The following is a 25109-nucleotide window of genomic DNA, read 5'->3' on the forward strand; positions in this document are numbered from 1 at the left end:
GAGCGAGAGGGGTTGGTGCGCACCGACCCCTCTAGCTCTCCAGGCTTCAGGGATAGCTGCCTGAAGCCTTTGGAGCGCAGCGCAAGTTCCCACTGCGTTCCAGAGGCTTCAGGTTCCTTTTGCTGAAGCCGGGAGAGCAAGACTCTCCTGGCGTCAGCAGAGAGGAAGAGCTGTGCAGCGCCCCTTCAGCCAAGCGGGAGGAGAAATGGAAGGGGCTCTGTTTCTCCTGCCGCTTCGCTGAAGGGGCACTGAGCAGAGAGGGGGAGAATATTTTTTTCTTGTTCTCCCCCTCTAAAACAAGGTGCATCCTACGGTCGGGTGCGTCCTATAAAGCGAAAAATACGGTACCAAAAAGGGAAATTTTAGGCACCTTATTTGGTTTTAAAAACACATAAATCAAAGCAATAAATATAGTTATTTCTACAGCCTACAATGATCGTTGTTCCCCATACAACAGGAGATGAGAACACTTCTCCTGGAAGCTTCTCTTCACCTTGTACAAAGCCAGTCTTGGCATTCAAGATCCATATTCTGCCATCTGTGGATGCCACTGCCAGAAGTGTTTCATCTTGGAAGGCAGGATGATGGAAAACAAATGGAATTGCATATACAGTTGATGTTGTTTCAAATTTCCACATTAAATTACCTTCCGTACTACAGCAGTAAGTAAAGTTGTCATGGGATCCAAAAAATATATCGCTGGAAAAATCTGAAATACATGGCGATGAAAAAATTGGTCCATTGCTGGAAAACTTCCATATCTGTGTGACAATTGAGAAATTAAATAAGTTATTGAAATTTCTATTAGTGTCAGCCACATGTTTTACTGCTGCCACAAATGAGTGCCAGCCTTTGTACCTCCTCACAAATAACTTTACAAATTATACAATTTGAGGCCTAATCCAGCAGACTCACCTTTTTCATTTCACCCACATGCATTCATTAAAATATTCAGTAGCTGCTACAAGTGAAGCAGCTATCACAGCTCAAGCAGTACACAGAGCTTTCTTATCACCTCATACATATTTGCATATATTCCATATATTCCACTGCCAAGTCCTCAACTGAAACCTAAAGTGAAGCACCTCCAAGTACATGCATGTGTGAATTAGGGCTTGAAGATGAAGTCACAAGAGTCCAACTAGAAAACTCAAAAGTGATAGATACTCCCAAGAGCTGCAATTGATAGCAAAAGCAGTTCCCCCACCACAAAAATAGAATGAAATCGTAGTAGAGACATCCTCTCACCCCACTAAGCACAATGCCCAGAGTGATCTTGAGAGCAAAATCAAGGAAGAAATGCTGTAGCTATGGATAACTCACACAAACTGGGTAGATGCATGTTCCAGATATGACTAAGGCAAAATTTCTAGATGTCCAAGAACAAGTTGGTCTTGGAACCAAGAACTAGGGACTTGACCTTTGGGTGAGATGGAAGTGTTGAACTGGCTAGAAGCAGCAAAGACTGCACTTGCGAACGCAACATGTATGTAAAGAGACTTCTCAAAGTTATAACAGTCCTTGGCTCAGAGAAGTATCAAAATGCACATGTTGAGATAAATTATGCTTATAAATACATATTTAGGTATTAAAATCAAAGGTTAAGCGGAACAGTCTTATGGACTAGAAAGATACTGAAATGATAATCCAGTTAGGTTACCACTATCAGCTCTAGTAAACTGGTAGAAAGCATTATCAAATGTGCAATCCTATACAGATTTACCTGGAAAAAGCCCCACTGAACGCAATGGGACTTGCCTCTGAGTAGACATGTACCGTACTTTTCTCTCTATAACACGCAGATTTTTTCTCCTAAAAAGTAAGGGGAAATGTCTGTGTGTGTTATTGAGCGAATGTGGGGGGGGTCCCTGGAGCCGACCCTCCCAAGCGCAGAGGAAAAATCAGACAAAAATCCAATCACACGCGTCAGGGAGAAGGGAGGAGGGAGCTCCGTGAGAGAGGAAGCTGTTGCTTTCCTGCATTCTGCCTCAGGGTCTTACTGCCCACCCTCTTCTGTTTCGGTTGCTGTTTGCTCAAACGGAACAAAGCGCAGGCAAATCCCCTCCCCTCCAGGCAACCCCTTCCCTCCAGGCAAGCAGAGGGGAAAGGAAAGGATCTCCGTCCTCCGGTAGTGCTGCGTCCAGGGAAGCATTTTAGGGAAAACATGGAGGTGGGAGAGAGGGGGGGCTGGCTTGGGTGTGTGGGGGGGACTTTTGCCTTCCTTTCCTCCCTCCCGTTATACCCCTCTCCTGCATTCTTAGCCAGCTGCTTCTCTGCACACTGGTGCAAAAACGTGGTTACAAAGCATGGATCCACATGGATCCTCAGGATCTTTGCATTGGGTCACCCCAAATTCACCATCAGATCACATAGCATGTCCATGGCTGCAGCCTGCACCAAACAAATCACACACCCACTGTTGCCTGGGGCTGCAGTGGTGCAAAAACGTGGTTACAAAGCATGGATCCACATGGATCCTCAGGATCTTTGCATTGGGTCACCCCAAATTCACCATCAGATCACATAGCATGTCCATGGCTGCAGCCTGCACCAAACAAATCACGCACCCACTGTTGCCTGGGGCTGCAGTGGAGCAAAAATGTGGTTACAAAGCATGGATCCACATGGATCCTCAGGATTTTTGCATTGGGCTACCCCAAGCTCACCATCAGATCACATGTCTGTGGCCACAGCATGAGGCACAAAAATGATACATCCACTGTTTCATTCAGAATTTTTTCCCCTTGTTTTCCTCCTCTAAAAACGATGTGCGTGTTATGGTCAGGTGCGTGTTATAGAGCGAAAAATACGGTATATGACTGCACCATGGGTTTTGAATAATCACGTGGCTTCTGCAAAAGTAAGTCCTGTCTCACTAACCTGGAATTTTCCAACTCTAATCGGGAAGATACTGCATACATCAACTTTCAAGAAAAAGCATGGAGCAGCTTCCAGCAAGGGCCCCCAGCCGATCTCATCTTTCCAAGGCTTCCATCCTCAGACAGGAGCCCACTTGAGAAGACCTTTGGAGATGCATATCAGGCAGGCTATAAGCTAGTCTGCATTGTGCTTTCAAGGGCATTCCAATGATCCCCACTGTATCAAGTTCTTCCTGATAGAAATGCTACTGGGCTCCACTGCCTGAAGGAGGAATTTGTCTGAACCTGCTGCAATGGTGGTGATAACCTGCCACCAGCTGTGGGCTCTATGGAAGTAACCGGTGGACCACATTTGGCTTGTGGGCCAAAACTTCCCAATCCTTTGTAATGTGATGCACTCTGGTGCAAAAATGACATGAGGGCAATAGCAGACATGCCTGGCCCCTGTGTGAAACAGGATGCTGAACTAAATAGACCTTTTCTTTGCTCCAGTGTGACTCTTCTTACTTGTGAAAAACAGATTTACATAACACAAGCTCCACTGGGCCTATATGGATGCTAAAAGGTGTGAATTGAGTTAATTCTAATCCAAGTTTTGAAAACAAGAAAAGATAATAAAGACAGCTGCTTACCTTTTCTCCAAAGTGGCTAAAGCAATATAAATTTCCATCCACACATCCTACACATACACAGTCCTTGTTGCAATGTGGTGATGAGAAGATAGGTTTTCCGCAAAAGCTCTTCCAGATTGCGTTCCCCGTAATCTGAAAATGCATGCGTGAAATGTATGGTTTTAGTACATCCCATGGCTTCAACTAATGGGAAAATGAAGCAGCTAGCTAAAGACATAGAAGTATCTGATACTAGGAAAATGGGAGAACATTCTTCCTTTAGCATCTGAGTAGCTGCTCCTACAATGAAGATACTTCATTACTTCTAATTCCAATCCATTTGGAATTTGTCACTAACAGTAAGAGGTATAAGTGACAAATGCAGTAACAAGTGAACTAGCACAGCTCTCTGTTTCCCCACTTCACAGGCCCCAAGGTACATATTCTGCCATAAAATGCAAAGAACGTACAGCTGAAACAAGGCAATGCCATCAATCAAGTTAAGAAATTAGGGATGGTTCTCCTGTACTAGAGATATATGTTGCTAAAGAAACTGGCCATAGTTAAACTTGTCACCACCTTACAAATCACGTAAGGGAAATGGTTCTGAACTAAGCCAGTGGAATTAAACAAAATGGAATTAAACAATGGAATTAAACAAAAAAGTAGCTTTTTGATTCCCAAACAAGTTCTGTTTGTGATGGTGTTTCTTGTGGTGAGTGATAACAGCATGCGTTATCAAAACAGAGTATGGAGGCTTCTCAGGGTTATTTCTCTCATCTCACTGTCTCCCAAGCTGCTGTTGCATCTACTATTACCTCTCCCCACCCTGAGTTCTTAATTCTCCATTTGTATTATTTCTGGACCATAAACAGCAATAAAGTTACATACTGGATTTACAGCTAGCAGCAGCCCTCCAAGTGTAGCAATATACAGGTGATGTGGTAACAGATTTAGGTGAGGAGAGGCGAATACAGCTCCAGCTTCACAGTGTAATTTCCAGACACACTCTTTCCTCTGTCAGCATAACAGAAAGACAAATGCAAGTTAATGATTCCATTGCTCAACTAAATGTTAAAGTGCAATACACGGTATCAAAATTCTGCAAATTGGTACAGTGTTAGCATGTGTTCCACTGTGGAAGAATCTTTGAGCTTAATTGGGATGATACTTATACCCAAAGTTGCAACCAGTTCATTATTACAGTGGTGCCCCGCAAGACGAATGCCTCGCAAGACGAAAAACCCGCTAGACGAAAGGGTTTTCCGTTTGCGATGCGCTTCGCAAGACGAATTTCCCTATGGGCTTGCTTCGCAAGACGAAAACGTCTTGCAAGTCTCGCCATTTCCCCCCCGCTTCCCCCCCCTTTTCTAAGCCACTAAGAGCCTTTTAGCAGCCAAGCCGCTAAGCCTTTAATAGCCGCTAAGCCGCTAATAGCGCTAATCCGCTTAGCCGCTAATGGGGTTGCTTCACAAGACGAAAAAACCGCTAGACGAAAAGAATCGCGGAACGGATTCTTTTCGTCTTGCGAGGCACCACTGTACTCTTCAGAACAAAAATATGGGGTTCACAGTTCTACCTCATAAACAGCATTAGACACATTCAGCAGCAGTAGGCAGATAACTGCTAACTGTTCAGCTAAAAAGGGGTGGTGTTGCATGCCATACCGATTCTGTTTAGTGGTAACAATTATGGAAATAGTGGTGTGGTAAGAACTTTAAATGGCTACAGTGTTAGGGTTGTAAGCAGCAAATAAGCCCACCACATTTAAAGCAGGTCTAATTAACTGGGATTTTTAAAAGCCCGTAACAGCTGACGGTTTGTAGCTTTCAGTTTCTTACGGCGTTTGAGCTACATTTTACTAACTTGAGTTAAGACTGCAATTCTAAATTACTTAGAAGCTCCACTAAAATCAAAGGGACTTGCTTTGCGCTATATAGATATTAGATATTGGAGGCATTTTCATTATTTCTTATTGGCCAAACATTCATGACTACTTACATAAATATCTAAAGCGTATACATGACGGTCATGAGATCCAATGAAGACTACTCCTGTGGAAGGATCTACAGCTGGAGAACTTTTCACAGCATCCTCAGTCGCAAATGTCCAGTGTGTTTCCCCATCACTCCTTCTGAGGACATATACCAACCCATTATAACATCCTGCAGATAATCACAGCCACAGAAAGCAGATATATTTGGATAGGCACTGAGTTATTTAACTGTCCACAAAAATACTGAATTTTTGAAGTCCTTACATGCTTATCATTCATTCAAATACAGGAAGTCCATTCAAAACTTCCGTGGGATTCTTTATAAACTGGTCTCCATTGATGGGCACTGCTTTTCATATGCTGAGAAAACTACTAGCCCATGGTACACCCCACATTTATTTATTAGAATACAAAAAGAACTAAATCAGCTACTGAACTATGAAGCGGTCTTAAAAAATCACTAGTTGTTCAGTTGCTGTAAGTTTTGATTAGAAGAGCAGTGGCTAAACTCTTTTGGCCCATGGACCTTATTCACTCTTGGCCAATGATGGGTGTAGCTAAAAGTAGGTATAGCCACACCACGGCCTTGTACATAAATATACAGGACATCTGACCTGATCTGTTTGTAATTGCCCCCTCCCCGCTGATCAAATGATCAACCAGCACCATGTCTTTCCTTGTTTTGTTTCTGCCACTGCCAAATTGGCTAAGGCCTTGAGGGAGAAAAGGAACAAAATTGCTTGAGGGAGAAGGTAAGACCTGCAGGCTGAGGGTTAGCCACCCCTCGCTTAGAATGCCAAAGGAAAGAGAAAAGCGATAAATACGTACCAACAACAAGGAAGTTTCCGCACCTAGATACGCAGGCGGACGACTCAATCCGATCCGCAAGGTTTCTCTCCCACTTGACTTTTCCTGAATATAGGTCAATTGCTTGAATCACGTGAGAATGCGATCCAATATACACAAAGGCAGATAATTTTTCGGTGACAACTAGTGGAGATGCATCCACACATTTGCCCAGGTCTGACTTCCATCTGAGATGCAACATTAACTTTTCAGCCGTTTGCCCAAGATTCTCATGTACAGGAGTGTTTAGTATAGAATCATCTTCTGCCATATTTGCACTGCTGACAATTGTTTTATCCCGCATGCTCGGCAAAACTTCGCTCTCTCCTGCTTGCTCTGTATTACTGGGGTTCTTCAAGGGGTCACTCATAGACAACAACCGGTTTCCTCGGGTCACGGCAGTAAATCCAACAATATTTGATTCAACTACTGGGGATCTTTCAGGTTTTAGCTGCACATACTTTTTACTGGGCTCCTCGCTGTTGCTTTCACTCAGCTTTCTTTTTACAGCATTGTTACAGCTTAATTTCAGGTTTTCGCTTGGGAAAACTGTTTTTAAGATATGCCTGTAGACCTCTTCGATGGATCTACTGAGAATAATTTCCAGGAGGCCAGGGACAGGCTTGCCTACCATATGTTCAATTTCATCATGGAACTGTAATGATTTGAAGGAATCCCCACCACTGTGCAAAAACCGTGACTCTTTTAAAATGCTTGTGGATTCATCTGGGAAATTCAGAACAGCCTAGGGGGGTGAAAGGAAGAAGCAAAACATGTAATGCACACACTTTTGACTTTGATAATGCCTCTTTGCTTGCCCTGATGGAGCGGTGTGGGTGCGTGCATAAAAACCTTTGGCTTTTGCACAGCTGGAAGGCAGCATTTTGTACCAATGGTTCTGCCCAATTCTACTTCTGTTTTGTTCAGTACTGGCACATGGCCCCTGAAAGGCTGCCCATGTAGGAATTAAGTCCTTTTTATTTTATTTTAATAAAAGTGTTTACATTGCCTTTTATATACTGCAATATTAAGGTGGTCTACAATAAAGCATAAAACAATATAAAAAGAATACAAAACAATGATCAAAGTAGCTGGCCAGTCAAACTAAAATTGATTATCCAATTAAGTTCTGCCCATTAATTTCAGTATAACATTGGATACAACCCAAAATCTTGGCTCACTCCAGATTTTTTTCTATAAAACAGGGCAAAACTTGTTGGGACGAAAGGAAAAGGAAGCAATTGTTATTGCCCCTTTTCTCTTACACTGAAATAAGGAGACCCTTTCTCTGTGCTCACTTTATGTCAACAACCTGGGTCTGGGGTCTTAACTTAGCCAGGGGCATCTGCTGGAACAGAACAATATAATCAAACTGTGTGTACACATCTTAAGAAATACAGGGTAAAAATTATGTTCATCTGTATGCACCTCCAGCTCATAAAAATTAGAACCTAAATATATTAGAAAACACTACATAATGGCCATTTATATATATATATATATAAATCCATGCTCCATCTACTCCCAGTTGGCAACTACTGATATACAGTGGTGCCTCGCAAGACGAACGCCTCGCAAAACGAAAAACTCGCAAGACGAAAGAGTTTTCCGTTTTGGAGGTGCTTCGCAAAACGAATTTCCCTATGGGCTTGCTTCGCAAGAAGAAAGCCCATAGGGAAATCTCCGCCGGCCTTCAGAAGAGGTCCTGGACCTCTTCTGAAGGCCGGCGGGGGGGGCAAAAGTCTTTGCTCCCAGGGACAGCAGAGAAGTCCTTGCCCCCCCCCCCAGCCTTCAGAAGAGGTCGGGGGACAGACTGTCCCCGGACCTGGTCTGAAGGCGGTTTCCATAGGAACGCATTGATTGATTTTCAATGCATTCCTATGGGAAACCGTGCTTCGCAAGACGAAAAACTCGCAAGAAGAAAAAACTTGTGGAACGAATTAATTTTGTCTTGCGAGGCACCACTGTAGTTCTTTTAGTTTAGGAAATGGTTTTGCTAGATTAGATGGCAGCAAGCCAATCTGTCTGCTACAGTTGTGTACCAACATTTAAGCCTTCCAGGAGGGTGAGTAGGGGAGAGGGATAATTGTTTCCATATACCGTAATTATTGCAAAGTTGTAGTAAAACACCAAATTAATGTAGGGATTTGTAGTATATGCTGCACATGCCAAAAAATATTTAGACTATATTCCTCTCCCGCATTCCTAACATGTATGGAAACTCAATTGCTATGATACAGATGTAGCTTAAAACACTACCTTCCATAAATGCTGCAATCTCTCCCACAATTCATTCTCGTTCAGCTTACTGTCACTCCTTCTAGAGTTCAAATGGCTGTTGTAAATCCTGCTCAGCTCAGACACATCCATTTTGCCTTTATACAAAAGAAAAGGTTTTTTTAAAAAAATTATATGAAAGGTAAGGATTTCAACATATTTGCTAAGGCTCGAAGTTTCACTAGGTACAAATAGGCATGCACATCTATTTTACTATAACACAGAACTCAAGGACGAAGTACACATTATGTTACCTACATTAGCAATCATGCTGTGCGTATTTTTAAAACAAAATTTCGGAAGCCATGCAAGGGGAATGAAAGTCACTGTAAGCACAGCATTGCTGGAGGTTTAAGTCTTCCAACCTCAGTCATGATCTTGGTAAACAAATCCTCAACTCCCACCTCCCAGCATGACAATAAGCATTAGGAAAAAAACCTCACATTAATGCCCACGGGAGTTTCTTTCCTAATGTAATCCATGCCTGATGGAGGAGGAGTGGGGTGGTGGTGATGATGGGGAGGCTGCAGGAGATGTGTATGTATGCATAGACCACCACCCATCACAATTCAGGCTAGCTCTATGTGTTTAGTGATGCTTTACATATACCGTATTTTTCGCTCTATAACACGCACCCGACCATAACACGCACGTAGTTTTTAGAGGAGGAAAATCTGTAGGCATTCCCTCCATAACACGCACAGACATTTCCCCTTACTTTTTAGGAGGAAAAAAGTGTTATGGTGCAAAAAATACGGTAGCTTGTCCTTCAATCTGTGTGGCAAAGCAGTTCTGAGAGTGTCAAAACTGTTTCTTGTGTGTCTGTTGCTCCAAGGAAGAGGAAAATTAAAGCTCTGAGAATGGCTCTGCTTTTGCTGAGATTCACCAGAGAATTAGACACATTTGGCTTCTATGCAACACTTAAATACAACATATACGTATACTGCTTGCAAAGTTACACTGCAATTATAGGACAGACTCCCCAAGGAGACTTGACAAGTGAGATTTCTATGTAATCGTTGCTGTCCTTTTTGTGTGTGTTTTTTCCAGACTTTCAAAACTTGGTATGCGTGGATGTTTGCACTGCATCGGTCCTGCATGCGTTTTTAAATAATATACTTTCAATTTAAGCTGATTTTTAAAATGGAAGAGTGCTTAATATAAATTATTAAGGACATTTATTTAAACATTATTTATCTTACCATGTGATGTGAATGGTAAAGTGTCAATCAGCAAAACCTCATCTGGGACTGCATGGCTAGGAAGACATTCCTGGAGTTTCTTTAAAATGTCTCTTTTTTTAAAATTGCCTTTGGGCACAACGAACAGAATTAATTTTTCCTGTTGATACCATATCACAGCACATGTTTCCACTTGACAGTAGCCTTCCGCAATCTGAAAAATAAATTACTCTGGCTTAATCTAGCAACAATTACAGAAAACTACAACTACAAGCAACATATAACGGAAGTAAATCAGATGCCTCTAATTTCCTCAACTCTCTCTTCATTTTATAATTCAAATCTAATTAGTGACCATAAAAATTATTGCACTGAAGAACAAGCAGAATATGTAATTTGAAAAGCTGGGTGGATGTTATTGCACTGCTGGACCTAGACAATGAGAGATGCATAAGCACTTTTTATTAAACTTCTATTCGTGTAGGAGTCTATAAATATTCCACTTACATAGAATGCTTGAAAGGTAGCTATTTGTCAGCTACAGAGAAAGGCAGGGGAGGTGGGAAGAGAAGAACGCTGGCAAAGAATACAAATATTTTAATCATGAGATAGTCATATCACAAATTCCTATCACATGATGTGAATGGAAAGTAAATAAATACTGTTGGCTTTGAGTATTGTTTGATTTTTCCAGTATGGCTGAAATAACTATCTTTTTTGGGGGGGGGAGTCTAGGCTACTAATAACCAGAGAGAATAATTTTAGAGCTTCCAAGTGCATCTTATATTGGGCATCTTCTGTAGAACAATATTCTACACCGTGAAAAGAAGGTATTGAATCGATAGCAATCAAATAAGAGTTACTGAATACTCAATACTATTTCAGAAAAGTATAAATACGGATGTACAAAAACATAGAGAGGGATGAGTAGAGAAGACAAAGACAACAGCCTTCCCACTAGTAACACCAGAAGCACAGGGCTTAAGCAGAAAGTCTTCAGTGGGGTATCTATGAAGCCAGCTACAAGGCCATGTACCACCTTCTGAAAGCAAACTGCTTGCTCCTCTTCAATGCCATGGCTATCAGAGGGTTTGTGCCTGTATGTTACTCTCTGTTATCAACATTCAAAGGCAGAATAAAGGTAGTATGCATGTGCAGCCCTCATTCCCTGCCAGAGTTGGTATGGGAATGGGGTCCGCATTTTTAAAGGCAGGATTTTCTTGGATATCTTGGGGAACCCTTTTGTCTAGAGAGAACCCAAGTCTCTTGCCCCATTTTGCTGTCCAGTGTGTCCACATGGATTACGAATTGGGGAAAGACCATCAAAAGGAACTAATCCCCAGGAAATATGTCACGATTCCATCTTGTACAACAATCTTGCTGCTCCAGTTGCCTATTTCGGACAGTCTTCAAGGGTAGCCCTATGTAGAGTTCATTGCAGTACTCCAGACTTGAGATTGATAGCACAAAGATCATGACCAGGCTCTCTCAGTCTACCTAAGAACTTTGATAGTTATTTATTACATTACCTGCTGTACATATTCAATACTGAGGCGCTTGCCATGACGTTTAATTTGATTGTCCTTCCGCCCCAAGAATAACATTTCGGTATCTTTTACTCTTACGAAGTCTCCAGTTGCTCTCATTGTGCCCTTAGGTAGTGTTACTTCATCATCAAGAAAGCAGACACGTTCCTCACCTCCTGTTTAAAAAAAATCATGAAGAGAAGACCAAAGTGGTCCACAAGCAGACATCCAAGAGCCAGAAAGATGGCTAAAGAGCAGGTAACAAAGAAAAAGAAAAAAAAGCAACAGATATGCCATCCAGCTGCGGGAAGGAACAGTTTTCTTAAAAAATCAAATACTAAAAATCTGAAACATTTACACTAGGTGACTTGAATGGATACAAAAAGCAACATCCTGCCTGATTATTTAAAATTTGCCTGATGCTGTCTTTAAAAAGTTGTCTTAGGATAATGACAACCAAAAATACCACATTTTAATTTGGATGTTCCAGTATGTTATGCCCAGCTAACAAGAACAGGAGACAAAAAACTATTTTTAAAACAAATGCCGATCTGCTTCCAAGCACCACTATCTATGTTATTCAAAGGCTTCAAGTCATCAGTAAATAAAATCACAGGGTTGTTCCCAGAAGTTCTAAACGCAGTTAATAATAAAATAAAAGCCCTCCTGGATCAGAGGAAAAGTCCACCTAGTCCAGCATCATGTTTATAGTGCTGGTCAACTGAATGCCTCCAAGAAGTCAAACTTTTTTACAGGAGAGTGCTGTTTATGGCTTCCCATAGGCAACTGGTCATATTTGACATGGTGAGAATAAAATGCTGGTCTAGATGTACCTCTGGTTTGATCCAGCAGCGTACAGTGCATGATGGGAACAGCCTGCTTGCTCACTCTTCTCCAGCATACTGTCTTTGAACCTGGAGGTTCAAAGTTGCTATCATGACCAGCAACTGTTGATAGATTTGTCTAATCCTTTTAAAGGACTATTTAAGCCCATGGCTTTCACCACATCATCAGGTAGTGAACTCTATAATTAAAAATATTAGATAGAAAATCACCTATGAACACTTGACCTTCACCTTCTAGAACGGTAGAACCATTAGCATCTTTGACTTCAACTATTGTTCCAGACAGTGGGGTTCCCAGTGGTACAAGGGAATCAAATCTAAAAGCAAGGAGAAAAAGGGGGAAAGTAATGTTGGAGTAGGAGACAGGGAGAAAAGTTCTTAAATATAACATCGAAAGTGAAGAATCCAGGAGTACTCCCAAACTAAATACTTGGTCCTCTTGGAGGAATGCAACTCTGTCCCGGACTACCAGTCAGAGTTGCATATTTCCCAACCCGAGGAACTTGTCTGGTTCAATTTTCAACTTATTCATGTACCCCAATCTAGCCCCCAGACATCTGTTCAGATTTCCCACTGCCTCCCGGGATTAGGTGGAAAAGTATTGCAAAACTATGTCTCATCTGCATGTTGATGACATCTCAGCCCAAACATCATGTAGATGTTAGAAAGCATCTCTGGAAAAAGAAATACGCCAACAACCATTTCTGACAGATGCTTCAGCTCATGTAAATTATTTCTTAAGATTAAAAATGCAACACAAGTACTATTCATAACATGACTACTTCTTTAAGGTCATTTTATCCAAATGTTAAGGGCCTGCCTTTGAAATTCTCTCTCATATCAAACACCCACAGAAATCCACTAAGATCATTCCATCTACAGAGGATTTGTACTACTAAGCTTTTTATCATTTATTCATCAACCAAAGTGTGCATGCAGGCAGCAAAAGAGAATGACATTTCCTACCGGTGATCAGAACTAAAAACCTCCTCGGGAACCTTGTAGCATGTGGCCCAGCAGGAAACTTCTGTAATACCATAGATATTAAACACGTGTGTTTTGTTTCCCTTTCCTCTCCAGCTTCTTAGCACATTCAGTCCAGGAAATGCTTCTCCACCAAGAGCTAAGATTCGCAGTGACGTATCAGCAGACAACAATGTTGATTTAATGCGCTGAACTCCAAATCTGCGCAGAAGTGTGGGTGTAGCCTATGCATTATAGAAAATAAGTTTCCAGATAAGTATCTGCCAACCACCAAAATCTATTTCTGTTACTTGTACTTCCATATACAGCAGAAACAGGCAACCAGAAGCCCTGTGGACAGAATTTAGACTGCAGCAGACTTAGGGCCCCTCTAAGTGAGAATGTCAGCACTAACTTTCTATGTACTTTGTGCTGCTTGGAAACTATTAACATTGGATGAAAAGAGAAATCAGCAGGATCAGTTGTGTGGCTACTGAGGACCCATTACTGGTTCTGCTAGTTAAGGACTATGGTCATACAGACTAGGTTCTCAAGATTTGGACACCTGTTTCATGATGCTCACAATGAGTGATAGGGCTTTAATTCATTGCTGGAAGACAAGCCATGCCTAAGTGGCCTCTTTTCTCTCTGAGACAACCCTACGCAGAAACTCTGCAAACAGCAATTACTCAGTGACTATTCTATGAGTCAATGTCCAAATTTTAAGAAGCTGTAAACACAGGTTGCATATATCTTAAGTCCACATATAGCTCAAATCCAAAGTATTTACTTGGAAGCAACATGCTGATTATTTTTATTTTTTTCTCATTTAATAGAAGCAGGTCAACTGAGTCTAAAGCTCATATGGAACACGGACAGAAGCTATACGGAAAAACAAACACAGCACATTCCCCCCCCCCCATCCTTTTCCTAATGATCCTTAACCTGTCGGTCTCATTTTTCACAGTTACTGCACATTTTCATTGAGAGATTTAAAAATACACAAAAGAAAAAATGACTGTACTGATTGATCATCATTGTATTCCAGTGTTGTGCAGAAGCAGCATTCAGAGCAAACAGTTAGCACTTCTCATATCTTACCTGTAATACAGACACTCTGTGGTGCTGAAAAAGAGCCTCAGACAACTCCTGTGGCATCATTTTAATCAGGTTAGGAACTATAAGCAGGGAAGCCCCACTTGCCAGAGCAATGAACAGCTCAATTACAGATGGATCAAACGTCAGGGGAGAGGCCATAAACACTGTATCATCTGGTGTGACCTTAAATACATCTCTAAAGAAAAAAGACACACAAAGACCTCTTCAACCATCACATGCATTTTGGAATCCAAAACTAGCAATTTCACATAGACACACACACATATCAAACAATGGAGATGTACAGAATCATACAGGCATCAAACAAGCCAATGAAACCCCCTACCACCAATATAAGAGGGCATGACAAGTTGAAAACGCTCTACTGCCCCCTAGCCACTTTCATTTCCTCCCCCTGGAATATTCAGTTACTCTGTGGGTCCAGTTTTCTCTCTCCCTTAGGTCTTCTTGTTCTCAAGCTCTGACAGGATATATCTTTGTTTAAAATCTGTCAAGCTTGAATAATTATTTTCTATAACCTATAATGTTTCCTAGGCTTCTTTTTTTTAAAAAAAAACTCAACGTGAAACTGGAAGGTTTGCAATTGATTTTACTTTAATTGCAGGAAAATCCCAAAGCACAATAAAATGTTGTAAAATTAAACAAACCCAGCACAGAATGAGGTTAATTTAAAAGGGACATGGTGGGTGACTGTAGTCAAATTCTTCCTGTCCCACCAATAGCTTGTCTCCTTGTAGTTACTCCGCACCCCCCACCCCCACCCCCAAGATTTTTCCCCTTAGTCATAGTCGCATCTGGTATCAGAGCACTCATATGGGGGAAAGTGTCTGGGGAGAGGGGCTGTGGGCAGGTAAAGCAAATCTGTGGCTAAGCGGAGTGTTCTGTGCTCCTCACCCAGCAAACCCTCAGCTCTGCCCACTTTCTATGTGATTGTGGCAGATCCTGAAATGCTGCTATCACAAAAGGCAGGGCGCAATCGACCGCTGTAGGGTACAATCCAGCCAAAGCCGAGTGCTTTCAAATTCCATGTATTTGAATGGGAGAAAAATAAATGAAACCTAAAAGCACCTAACATTGCTGTATTACATCCAAAATGTTCTTAATGGTCCAAAATAAAAACCAGGTCAAGCAGATAAGGAAGAAAAATAATGAGTGCTATGTTAGGGAATAAACTGAAATGAAGAAAGGAATACAAAAACTAAAGTGTTTCTTCAAGGCTGCCTGTGCTTTTTGCCTTTTTTTTTTTTTTTTGGAACTCAAAATGGCTTAATGGCTTAATTCACCCATAAGAAACATATGGTTTATTATTTCTGTTATGAAAGCAGTGCATCCAAACAATCAACTGGAATTACAACAAAGCTCTTGAAAAACAAAAATTCTGTTGGTGAGGGGAAAGATAAAAGTTTTAAAGACAATTAGAAACATTTTTAAAAGATAGGTTGTGATTAATATGAAAGCAACATGCCAAGATTATCTATCTTCAAAAACAACAATAGATATTTACCGTATTTTTTGCTCTATAAGACTCACTTTTTCCCTCCTAAAAAGTAAGGGGAAATGTGTGTGCGTCTTATGGAGCGAATGCAGGCTGCGCAGCTATCCCAGAAGCCAGAACAGCAAGAGGGATCGCTGCTTTCACTGTGCAGCGATCCCTCTTGCTGTTCTGGCTTCTGAGATTCAGAATATTTTTTTCCTTGTTTTCTCCTTCCAAAACTAGGTGCGTCTTGTGGTCTGGTGCGTCTTATAGAGCGAAAAATACGGTACTTCTTACTCTGCAAATTGCAGATGCAGTTAAATAACTAGCTGAAATACTGTACCAAAAAAATTCCCAGTTTTCCAGGGGATGTTTCACCCATCCATCACCTGGTTTTGTTTTGTTTTTTTACACTCGATTACTGCCAACTAACTTTTTTCAAAAGCACAGCATTAGAGGTGATGGAATTCTGCTTGTAGTATTAAATCTTGGTGGCATAAAGTGATGACTATTGTGTGAACCAGCCCCAAGAGACACCAGTCTAGGATGTATCTGCATTGCTTGGGTGATACACCTGTATTATTTGGGATCTTCAGTTGTCTCTTCCCCCCAACACATCTGCTGATCAAGGAAGTAAAAAACACAAGCCCACAAAAAGAAGAACAAGGAATCTTCCTAATAATTTCTGCACAATTCATTTTTTTAAAAAGAGGTCCATATTCCTGTGAGAGCTCATATTTCATTTATTACCAATTTCTCTAACAGCCTTGTGAAGCTGAAGGGGACTGGGAAATCAACCAACAGCAGACACAGGGTTCTCCTGGGAAAATCTGTACTCAAATGAGACATCAGATCTGAAACTCAACATTTGTTGCAAGGCGTATGAAGTTGCAATAGTTTTACTTTTGCAATATTCAAGCATACCATACCATCACAAATAAATCAACGGCTGAGGTTCGCACATAACACTTAACTATGGTTTGGTGCTATGTAGATGAGTTTCCATGAGCCTGATCAAATCATCAGGCTCGTTCACTCCCACCTCCCCGAGCAATGAGGAGGAGGAGGAGATCTACAGTATTTTGTTTCACTTTTAAAGAATTTGGCGTAAAATTACATATGAACCAAGGATTTTTACTTAAAACTATAATGGTTACTGAAAAAAGCCCATTTCATTATCCATGGTTTGAAGTTTACTTGCTTAACAACTACTGCTTGTTTTAAACCAAATCCCTGGTTAATACTTGCTAAGCAGAGATTCTTTGATAGCAAAATTAAATTCTCTGTGAGAGATGGGGGTGGTGGAGTGAGTCCAACAGGTCATTAGAATTCATGGAGGGTCTTCCACATAAACTGTGGTTTAGTCTAAGTGTGAACTGGGCCATTATGTTTGTACAGATGTACATTTTGACACCTATCGCTTATACTGCAATCCCACAGCCAATTTCCTGACAATAATACCCACTGAACTCAGTGGCACTTTCTACTCAGTATGCATATATAGGTATACTGTATGTCCAAAATATGCCAAACTTTCACCACCCTGACAATGTTAAATATTAATTACAAGCATGCTATCAGAGCACACACAAACTACCACCAAACTCATTTAAAAAACAAACCTAGAGTTAAATGAAGTCAGGCAAAAAACATGGTGTTATTCTGATACAAGTTCTGAATTCTGAATATTTACTACAAGCAAAATTTGGTGACAGCTATGGCAGAAAGTCATCAGGTATGCTGACTTTGATCCCGTTAAAAAGACAAGCTATAAATGAAAGCAAGCAAGCAAGCAAGCAAGCAAGCAAATAAATAAATAAATAACCAACCAACCAACCAACCAACCAACCTGGCCTCTAGCTAGTCACCTTTATTTTTAAAAGTCTATGAAAGTTTTAAACCAACCAACCAACCAACCAACCAACCAACCAACCTGGCCTCTAGCTAGTCACCTTTATTTTTAAAAGTCTATGAAAGTTTTAAACCAACCAACCAACCAACCAACCAACCAACCAACCAACCAACCTGGCCTCTAGCTAGTCACCTTTATTTTTAAAAGTCTATGAAAGTTTTTTTGGGAAAAAGCACTTACCGAAGATGAAGAATATTTGGCAGTATGCATTTGTGAGGTACCCGGACAATTTTAGGGATCCCTGTTGTTCCAGATGTATGTAAAATATATGCTATGGAGCATTGCTGTCTGACATCCAGCAGGTCTTTGAATGGTTTTGTCTCAAGCTGGTCCAAGGCTCGTGTCTCTAAGCCACTTGGCACGGCATAACTTTCATTGCTATTGTTTAAATGTTCAATATTACTGCCCTTCCTCTGGAAAAGAATCAAACCAACTTTTGGTATTTCAAAGGAATTATGGCAGAACAAATGCCCATGTGCTACTGTGAATTTCTGAAAGAGAGAAAGAATGGTTTTAATTGAATAATATTCGTGTGCAAATACTGTTGTTCTTTTCTCTACAGTGTACTCCTATGACAAATAAAAACCTTTCTAAAGTAATAAGAAATTTGGGGTACCTAATCTGACTTGAAAGGCATGAGACATTTTAACCCTAAGGGTGCACCCTAAGAGCTACTCCACAACAAGTAGACAAACCAGGCGTTTGCTACAGCCCAGGGAGTTCAATGGAATTTACTTCCAGGTATACTAGTTTAATAAGGTTTTGAATTTTGTTGATTCTTTCCATCCTCAATAGGCAAATTTTCATTTTCTAAACAGATGTACAAATTAATGTGTATGTATTATGTGAGGTTTACATATAAAAATGAAGGTGACTGGGTTTTAAAACTAAGCAAATAAGCATTCAACTGCAATAAGAACCTAAACGCCTTGCGGGACCAGACCAAAGACCCAATTAGGCCAGAATTCTGTTTTCACAGCGCGCAACCAGGTGCCTATGGGAAACCCATGAGAAAGAAGTGAGCATAACTGTAGTCTTCCCCACTTGTACAAAGAGTTCTCCCAGAAACTGGTGTAAAGAGGCATGCAACCGACAACACAAGGTATACTAAGACTAGTAGTCATTGATAGTCTTATTCTCTTTGCAAGTCATCCAAGTTGATGCCATCACTATCCCAAAGATTTTTACTTAGGAGTACATCCCACTGAACTCAGCAGGGTGATTTCTAATAAAACATGCACTATTAAGCTGTATGTTTGATAAAGGAAAGGTGAGGTGTAATTCACAATCTCATTTTAATATCCCAATTAAAACATGTTGAAAGCTTTTGCACTTACATCAACTCTGTCTTTCTCCACAAGGACATATTGGAAGTTACACTTTTTCATGAAATATGCAGACAAGTTTGGAGGGGCATCTGGATCAATAGGGGAATAGGCAGCTGGCACTTGGAGAATTCTAGCAAAACAAAATACTTAATTTAGCAAGCGTTCTAAATTCTGGAAAACACTCTAGCAAAAATTCTCAGCAGCCCAAACAGAAAAATCTACATATTCACAGGTTTACATTAAAAGTAGTCTTTTTGCTAGATGTTATGGCATTCGGAGTTTACTAACGTAATGAAACAATTATTTTTAGGGCCAACTACATGCGATGCCAAATGCATTACTGCTAATTACATCAGATGTATTTGTTTAAAAAATTGCACAAACACATCAGTTTTATCTGGATAGCATGGCGAGCCAAAGTTTTGCCCTTACTTCCATAACTGATCTCTCCCCCATGCTGCAATTAGCAAAAAAAAGGGGGGGGGGAATCTCCCAATGACACCAAAACAAAACGTCCCCTCACCATGTATCATGGGCCAAATAAAAATCCCCTCCTGCACTATTAAACAACCAAGAAGCTCTGACATAATTAGTAGCTCCTCCAAGCATTTATTCATGTCTAGTTTGACCTTCAGGAACTGCTCCATGTGTTAGATTTCCCCCTGAACACACATAACCTTTGTGAATAGGGTGTGCACATCTTTGCATAGGAAGTACGTAATATGACACAGGCTTTAGTTTATTGTACAGGCAACGACCGACTGACGTGTGCCCAATTGGCGTGCGATTGCACACAGTGCTGAACACAGAAGTTACCCTAAAATATCACTAAAGGGCGGAACAGGAGTGGGGTAGAATGCTTTGCGTGGGTTCTGCCAACATGTGGGGGGGGGCCAGAACAGAACCCCTGCCCCAAAGGAGTAAGGAAACCTACTTGGAAATTTCCACAGAACTTTTCTGTCAGGCAAAGTGAAAATGAATGACATACATCATAAATGACAAATGTCAGATTTTCTAAGATTTTTGCAATTGACCTAAAGGCAGAAAGAAAGCCGTTATCAATAAATAACTCAATGGGTGCATGCATTTGGAGGAGGAAATGTGGAGGAGACTCATAAATGCCAAACATATTATAATTCTATTTTCATTTGTTGTGAGATTAATATGCGAACTGCATGAATCGCTTACCTAGTAACAAGACATCAACTAGGTATATAAATATAACCTATCATTATTTCAGCCATCTCTTATATACCCATGTTTCAAAATAGAATTTTCCAAAAACTCTACTCAATGATTAATTTTTTAAAAAGCTAGCGTCAACTGCTGACAAGTGAAAAACGAACTAGCTAGACTACTCCAGTTATGTTACATCATCCTAGCATCTGAGTTTAACATTCCATGCTTCAAATCCAGAAGTGAGCATTACTACCTGCCAATCAATATTGATATCAATGTCAACCTGATATCTGGTGGGAAGAGGAGAGTGTGGGCTGGATTCAATTTATTTTCCCTCCATGTCTAAGCAAGTATTATGAGCTGTACTTTTGGTTCCAAAGACAGTGAGGGAAACTGTGCATTCAACCCCAAAAGCTGGATTCAGCCTGGAAATGTACATGCAAAACCAGTGTATGTGGAATAAACTGTGTAGCACACACACCAACCTGACAAGGGATGTGCATGTCACTATCTGCTTACACACCCAGCCACCCCATCCTAGATGCATTGGAGAAAACTGCAACTTTTTCTTTCACTTAAAAAAATTGAGAACAAGTTACTTAAGACAATTCTTCAAAGGAATTCATACCTAAAGGTACTACTGTCCTGATTTACATAAAAAGTTGGTTGCACCCAACTAAGTCATACTCTGAGTTAACCCACTGAAACCAACAGATTTAAGTTAGTCATGACTTAAATCCATTGGTCTAAATGGATCGACTCTGAGCATCACTTAATCCAATACAACTCATTATCTACAACTGCTTCAATTTCACACTTTTATAACTGATTACGCATGGATACCAATAATACTCAGGCTTGTGTTTTGTGGGCAGCTTCACCCACATGATTCAGCAAGCTAATATTGAAACAGAGAAATTTCACATGTTGTAGGGGAGGTAACTGTTCAAAACGGGGGGTGGGGTACAGAAGTCTACTGCATGTCCAAGGCCTTGGGTGCATCCTTTTGGATCCTGTCCCACCAAATTAATAGCAGTTTTAGGTGAGCAAAGCTACCTGAAGTAACAAAAGCCCAGTATTTTTAAAGACAAATGGGTTTGGTTCATCAGTGTGCTCATCACTCCATCTAGTGGCTTAAGTTACTGAACAAATCTTAAACTGGTGTGGAGATTTGGTTCAAGTGAAATCCTGTAAGCACTTTTCTAAGAGTAAGTCCCACTGAATTCAATGGGACATTCTTCTCAGTAAGCATTTATAGGATTTCTAGAGGGGGAACTGTGTTAATCTCTTGATGAAAAAACAAGGACGTGCCATATAGTACCTTAAAGACTAACAAATTAGAAATGAAGCGTACAAGATTTTATCCTGGGCACCAGCCCACTGCACGTTCACCTTTAAACCATAGTTTATCCTGTGCATCAGCCCACTGTAATGCAAACAGACAATTGTTTTAAAAACTAAGCTGGCTTAATGTGGTGACTGTAACATATTCTATATACAGTATAGCATACCGGTATATAACATTTTGTACTCATGCTATACTTATATATTAACAATGTATAGAAATAATACCCTATAATCCAAGAAGGCAGATTTATTCCTGGGTAGCAGTAGAGGCCTATTTCAAATCGTTCGGTGAAATTACAATGTTTCTTCAGGAAATCGGTAAGTTCTATGGCTAGGTTAATAACCGTTTTGTAAGTGTAGATAACTGGAACCTTATTGATGCATTCATCAAAGCATACTGCTCTTCTCTCAGGATACAAACTGGCTGCAGTCTGAACAATCTCATGAAGAGTCATTGCCAATACTTATACTGCATACCTGTAAATGAGGAAATAAAACACAGCATACTCTCAATATAAATTTGAAAGAATGTGGAGGCATATCTATTTCACAAAATATACATAATAACCATTTATCAATTCTGATGATTATTCCAATTCCAACATTTTTGCCATTCTGAATGAACAGTTGAGATGCTTTAAATATGATCTATTCTTCCAAGTAAGGAGAAAACATGAAAGGTATATTGTAATTTAAAAAGAAGAGAAATAAGCATTTTCACAAATGCATATACAAATATTTCTCTCTGCTTATCTAGGGTATTTTAAATGAAACCCTAAACTAATAGTCCTCAATCTATTCCAACCTGGGACACATTTTTAATCCAAGGAAGAGATACCCATGTAAATTAACAACTAATTCAGTCAAGGAGGTGCTGTGGGTAAAAGGCCCAAAGCTCCATGTGTGGCTGCCAGAAGTTTCACCTGCTGCAAAATGCTTTCACCTGGATACTTGTTTGGAGACAGCTGGTCCAGTCTTATTATGTCAGTGGTAGGGAAAGTTTTTCAGGCCAAAGATGCATTTCCTCCTGGTAAATTCTTCAAAGGGGTGTGTGTACATGGCAGCAGTGGGCATGGCCATCTCACAGGTTTTACAATACTGTACTGTAGTGTCTTCCTAAGAAACTGCAGCTGTCGAAAAGAACAGGAAAACATGTAACCACCAGACGTTTTAGCAGCCATACATCAAATACTGTGGTACCTCGGGTTACATATGCTTCAGGTTACATATGCTTCAGGTTACAGACTCCGCTAACCCAGAAACAGTACCTCGGGTTAAGAACTTTGCTTCAGGATGAGAACAGAAATCACACTGGCATAGAAGCAGTGGGAGGCCCCATTAGCTAAAGTGGTGCTTCAGGTTAAGAACAGTTTCAGGTTAAGAACGGACCTTCGGAACAAATTAAGTTATTAACCTAAGGTACCACTGTAATAGGGGACTCGGGTGGCGCTGTGAGTTAAACCACAGAGCCTAGGACTTGCCGATCAGAAGGTCGGCGGTTCGAATCCTCGCAACGGGGTGAGCTCCTGTTGCTCGGTCCCTGCTCCTGCCAACCTAGCAGTTCGAAAGCACGTCAAAAGTGCAAGTAGATAAATAGGTACCGCTCCGGCGGGAAGGTAAACGGCGTTTCCGTGCGCTGCTCTGGTTCACCAGAAGCGGCTTAGTCATGCTGGCCACATTACCTGGAAGCTGTACGCCGGCTCCCTTGGCCAATAAAGCGAGATGAGCGCCGCAACCCCAGAGTCGGCCATGACTGGACCTAATGGTCAGGGGTCCCTTTACCTTACCACTGTAATAGTCACAAAGTTTGTTTGGTCGTTTAAAAAAGAGAAACAAAACATGGGAGATAGCTCAATAGTAGCATGAGACTCTTACTGCTAGGGTCATGGGTTCGAGTCCCGAGTTGCAGAGGGTTGGTTTAGATGACCCCTGTGGTCCCTTCCAACTCCGCAATTCTATGATTATAAGGCACATCCACTCTCTTGTCAAGAAGGGAGAGAGGGGAGCTGCACAACTTCGACCTACAGGAGGCTCCCTCTCCCTATTACTTACGGCGAAACGGCAACGTTCAGGAAACGAAAGAGCCGCCTTCACTACCACCGGCCTAATAAACAAGATGGCAGCCGCAGAGTGAAAGCTAAGCAGTCGGGGAACCGTTTATTATGCGGCCTGTAACACGGCTTGGCCGGCCCTCGATTTGCTCTTTCGTTCCTATGGCAACTGCGCGCGCACCCACCTGCTCCTTCCTCTTTCCCGCCCCCGCAAGCCATTGCAATCGCTCTGTCGCCGAACTACAAGAACTGAAAGGGGACTACTCTGTCCCGCCCCGTACTTAACAGGCCCTGCTGCTATTGGTCAATTTCCCCCCCCCATGGGGCAGTTTCTGTCCTCGAGCCCGGAACTGGAATTCTTCCGCAGCGGCGGCGTCTCTCGATTGGTTGAGGGGGAAGGCCGCATTTTGATTGGGTGGAGGCGCGCACCTTCCTGGCGGATGGGAGGGCGTGACGCCATACCGTTCTGAGGAAGAGCGTGTGTTGCCGTCACTCATCGCCCGTCTCCCTGCCCCCTCCCCGCCCTAGGATACCCGGATGCGTTGTGCCGATGCTTCGGAATGCGGGGTTCCCGCGTGTCTTCGAGGCTGATTGCACGTCTGATTGCGATCAAGCGGGCGCCTGCGCTGCACTTCTTTCGGCGCCCGCAAAAAATAAGTAAATCTTTGTTTAGACAAGCCTACCTAAATAGCAAAGGAAATTTTGATCTGTTGCAGCATTTTAACTTCGCACATTGTACTAAAGTACGGCTGTGAATTTTTCTCATACGTATTATTGCTTTATATTTTTGTACACCAGTTCGGGTTCTTTTGGGTTTTTTTTAATCAAGCGGTGTAATAAATAAACGATTAAATAAGTGGTGCCAGGAGTAATTATTTGCGAGCGTGCGAACCGCTCTGGGCGGAAGAGTTGGCCTTGCTGCCTTCCAATGTAACGTTTGTCCTGCTTCTTCCCCGTGTTGCATCAGAAGCAGCAAGGAGCATAAATTGAGCAGCCTTCCTTTTACCGTGAGAGGGAGCGCCCCGATGTCTCGATAAAGACATTAACGAATTTTAGCTCTCCTGCTTGGGACAGAACAAACACACCCTTTCGCTTCTGCTGTGGGATTATACATCTTGGGCAGCCCTCTTCTGCCTCCCCACGCCACAAATCAAGAACGGATTCTGACTTCTGCTGGAACCCCCATCCTTTGCTTTTTTGCTGTCTCCATCCGCACCCCCTATCACTGATCTTGTGCTTGATCCTTGGGAGGTTTTTAAGCAGAGGTTGGGTGGTCGTCATTCATATTCCACCTTCCCTCCAAGGACAAGGAGGTGGCATTCATGGTTGTCCACTTCCCCATTTGAGCCTCACAACAATTCTGAGGTAGTGATTAGCTCAAGGTCACCCAGGGAGCTTTGTGACTTGAGTGGGGATTTGAATCCTTGTTTCCCCATTTCCTAGTCCGCTTAATATATTTCCACCTTACTCCACATTCTGGAAAAGATATAGAAGTGAAGTGGTGGTGCTGTTTTCCACGTGGGCTAGAAGCTTAATAGGTCTCTTGTTAACAGTCACCTATAGTGCCTTTAAGAT

General features: G+C 41.5%; 1 protein-coding gene across 12 annotated transcripts; it reads right to left on the minus strand.

Moving 5' to 3' along the window:
• Positions 1-353: 353 nt before the first annotated feature.
• On the minus strand, positions 354-23779 carry AASDH (aminoadipate-semialdehyde dehydrogenase). Of its 12 annotated transcripts, none has more exons than XM_053403114.1 (16): positions 23720-23779; positions 22427-22613; positions 21709-21960; positions 18967-19087; positions 17810-18120; positions 14226-14418; positions 13128-13369; positions 12372-12478; positions 11320-11492; positions 9812-10004; positions 8592-8707; positions 6315-7077; positions 5492-5655; positions 4382-4507; positions 3512-3643; positions 354-761 (listed from the first exon to the last, which is right to left on the minus strand). In XM_053403114.1, the coding sequence occupies exons 3-16, from the start codon at positions 21936-21938 to the stop codon at positions 372-374; spliced, it is 3261 nt and encodes a 1086-aa protein (XP_053259089.1). In that variant the 5' UTR covers positions 21939-21960; positions 22427-22613; positions 23720-23779; the 3' UTR covers positions 354-371. The 12 variants fall into 12 exon arrangements, 11 of the variants coding, with proteins under 11 accessions (XP_053259089.1, XP_053259090.1, XP_053259086.1 ...); XM_053403115.1 differs by lacking the exon at positions 23720-23779 and adding an exon at positions 23536-23700 and having other exon boundaries at positions 22427-22607; XM_053403111.1 differs by lacking the exon at positions 23720-23779 and adding an exon at positions 23536-23700.
• Between the last annotated feature and the right edge of the window lie 1330 nt (positions 23780-25109).

Source organism: Podarcis raffonei, chromosome 9 (assembly GCF_027172205.1).
Source record: "Podarcis raffonei isolate rPodRaf1 chromosome 9, rPodRaf1.pri, whole genome shotgun sequence".
Taxonomy (NCBI): domain Eukaryota; kingdom Metazoa; phylum Chordata; class Lepidosauria; order Squamata; family Lacertidae; genus Podarcis; species Podarcis raffonei.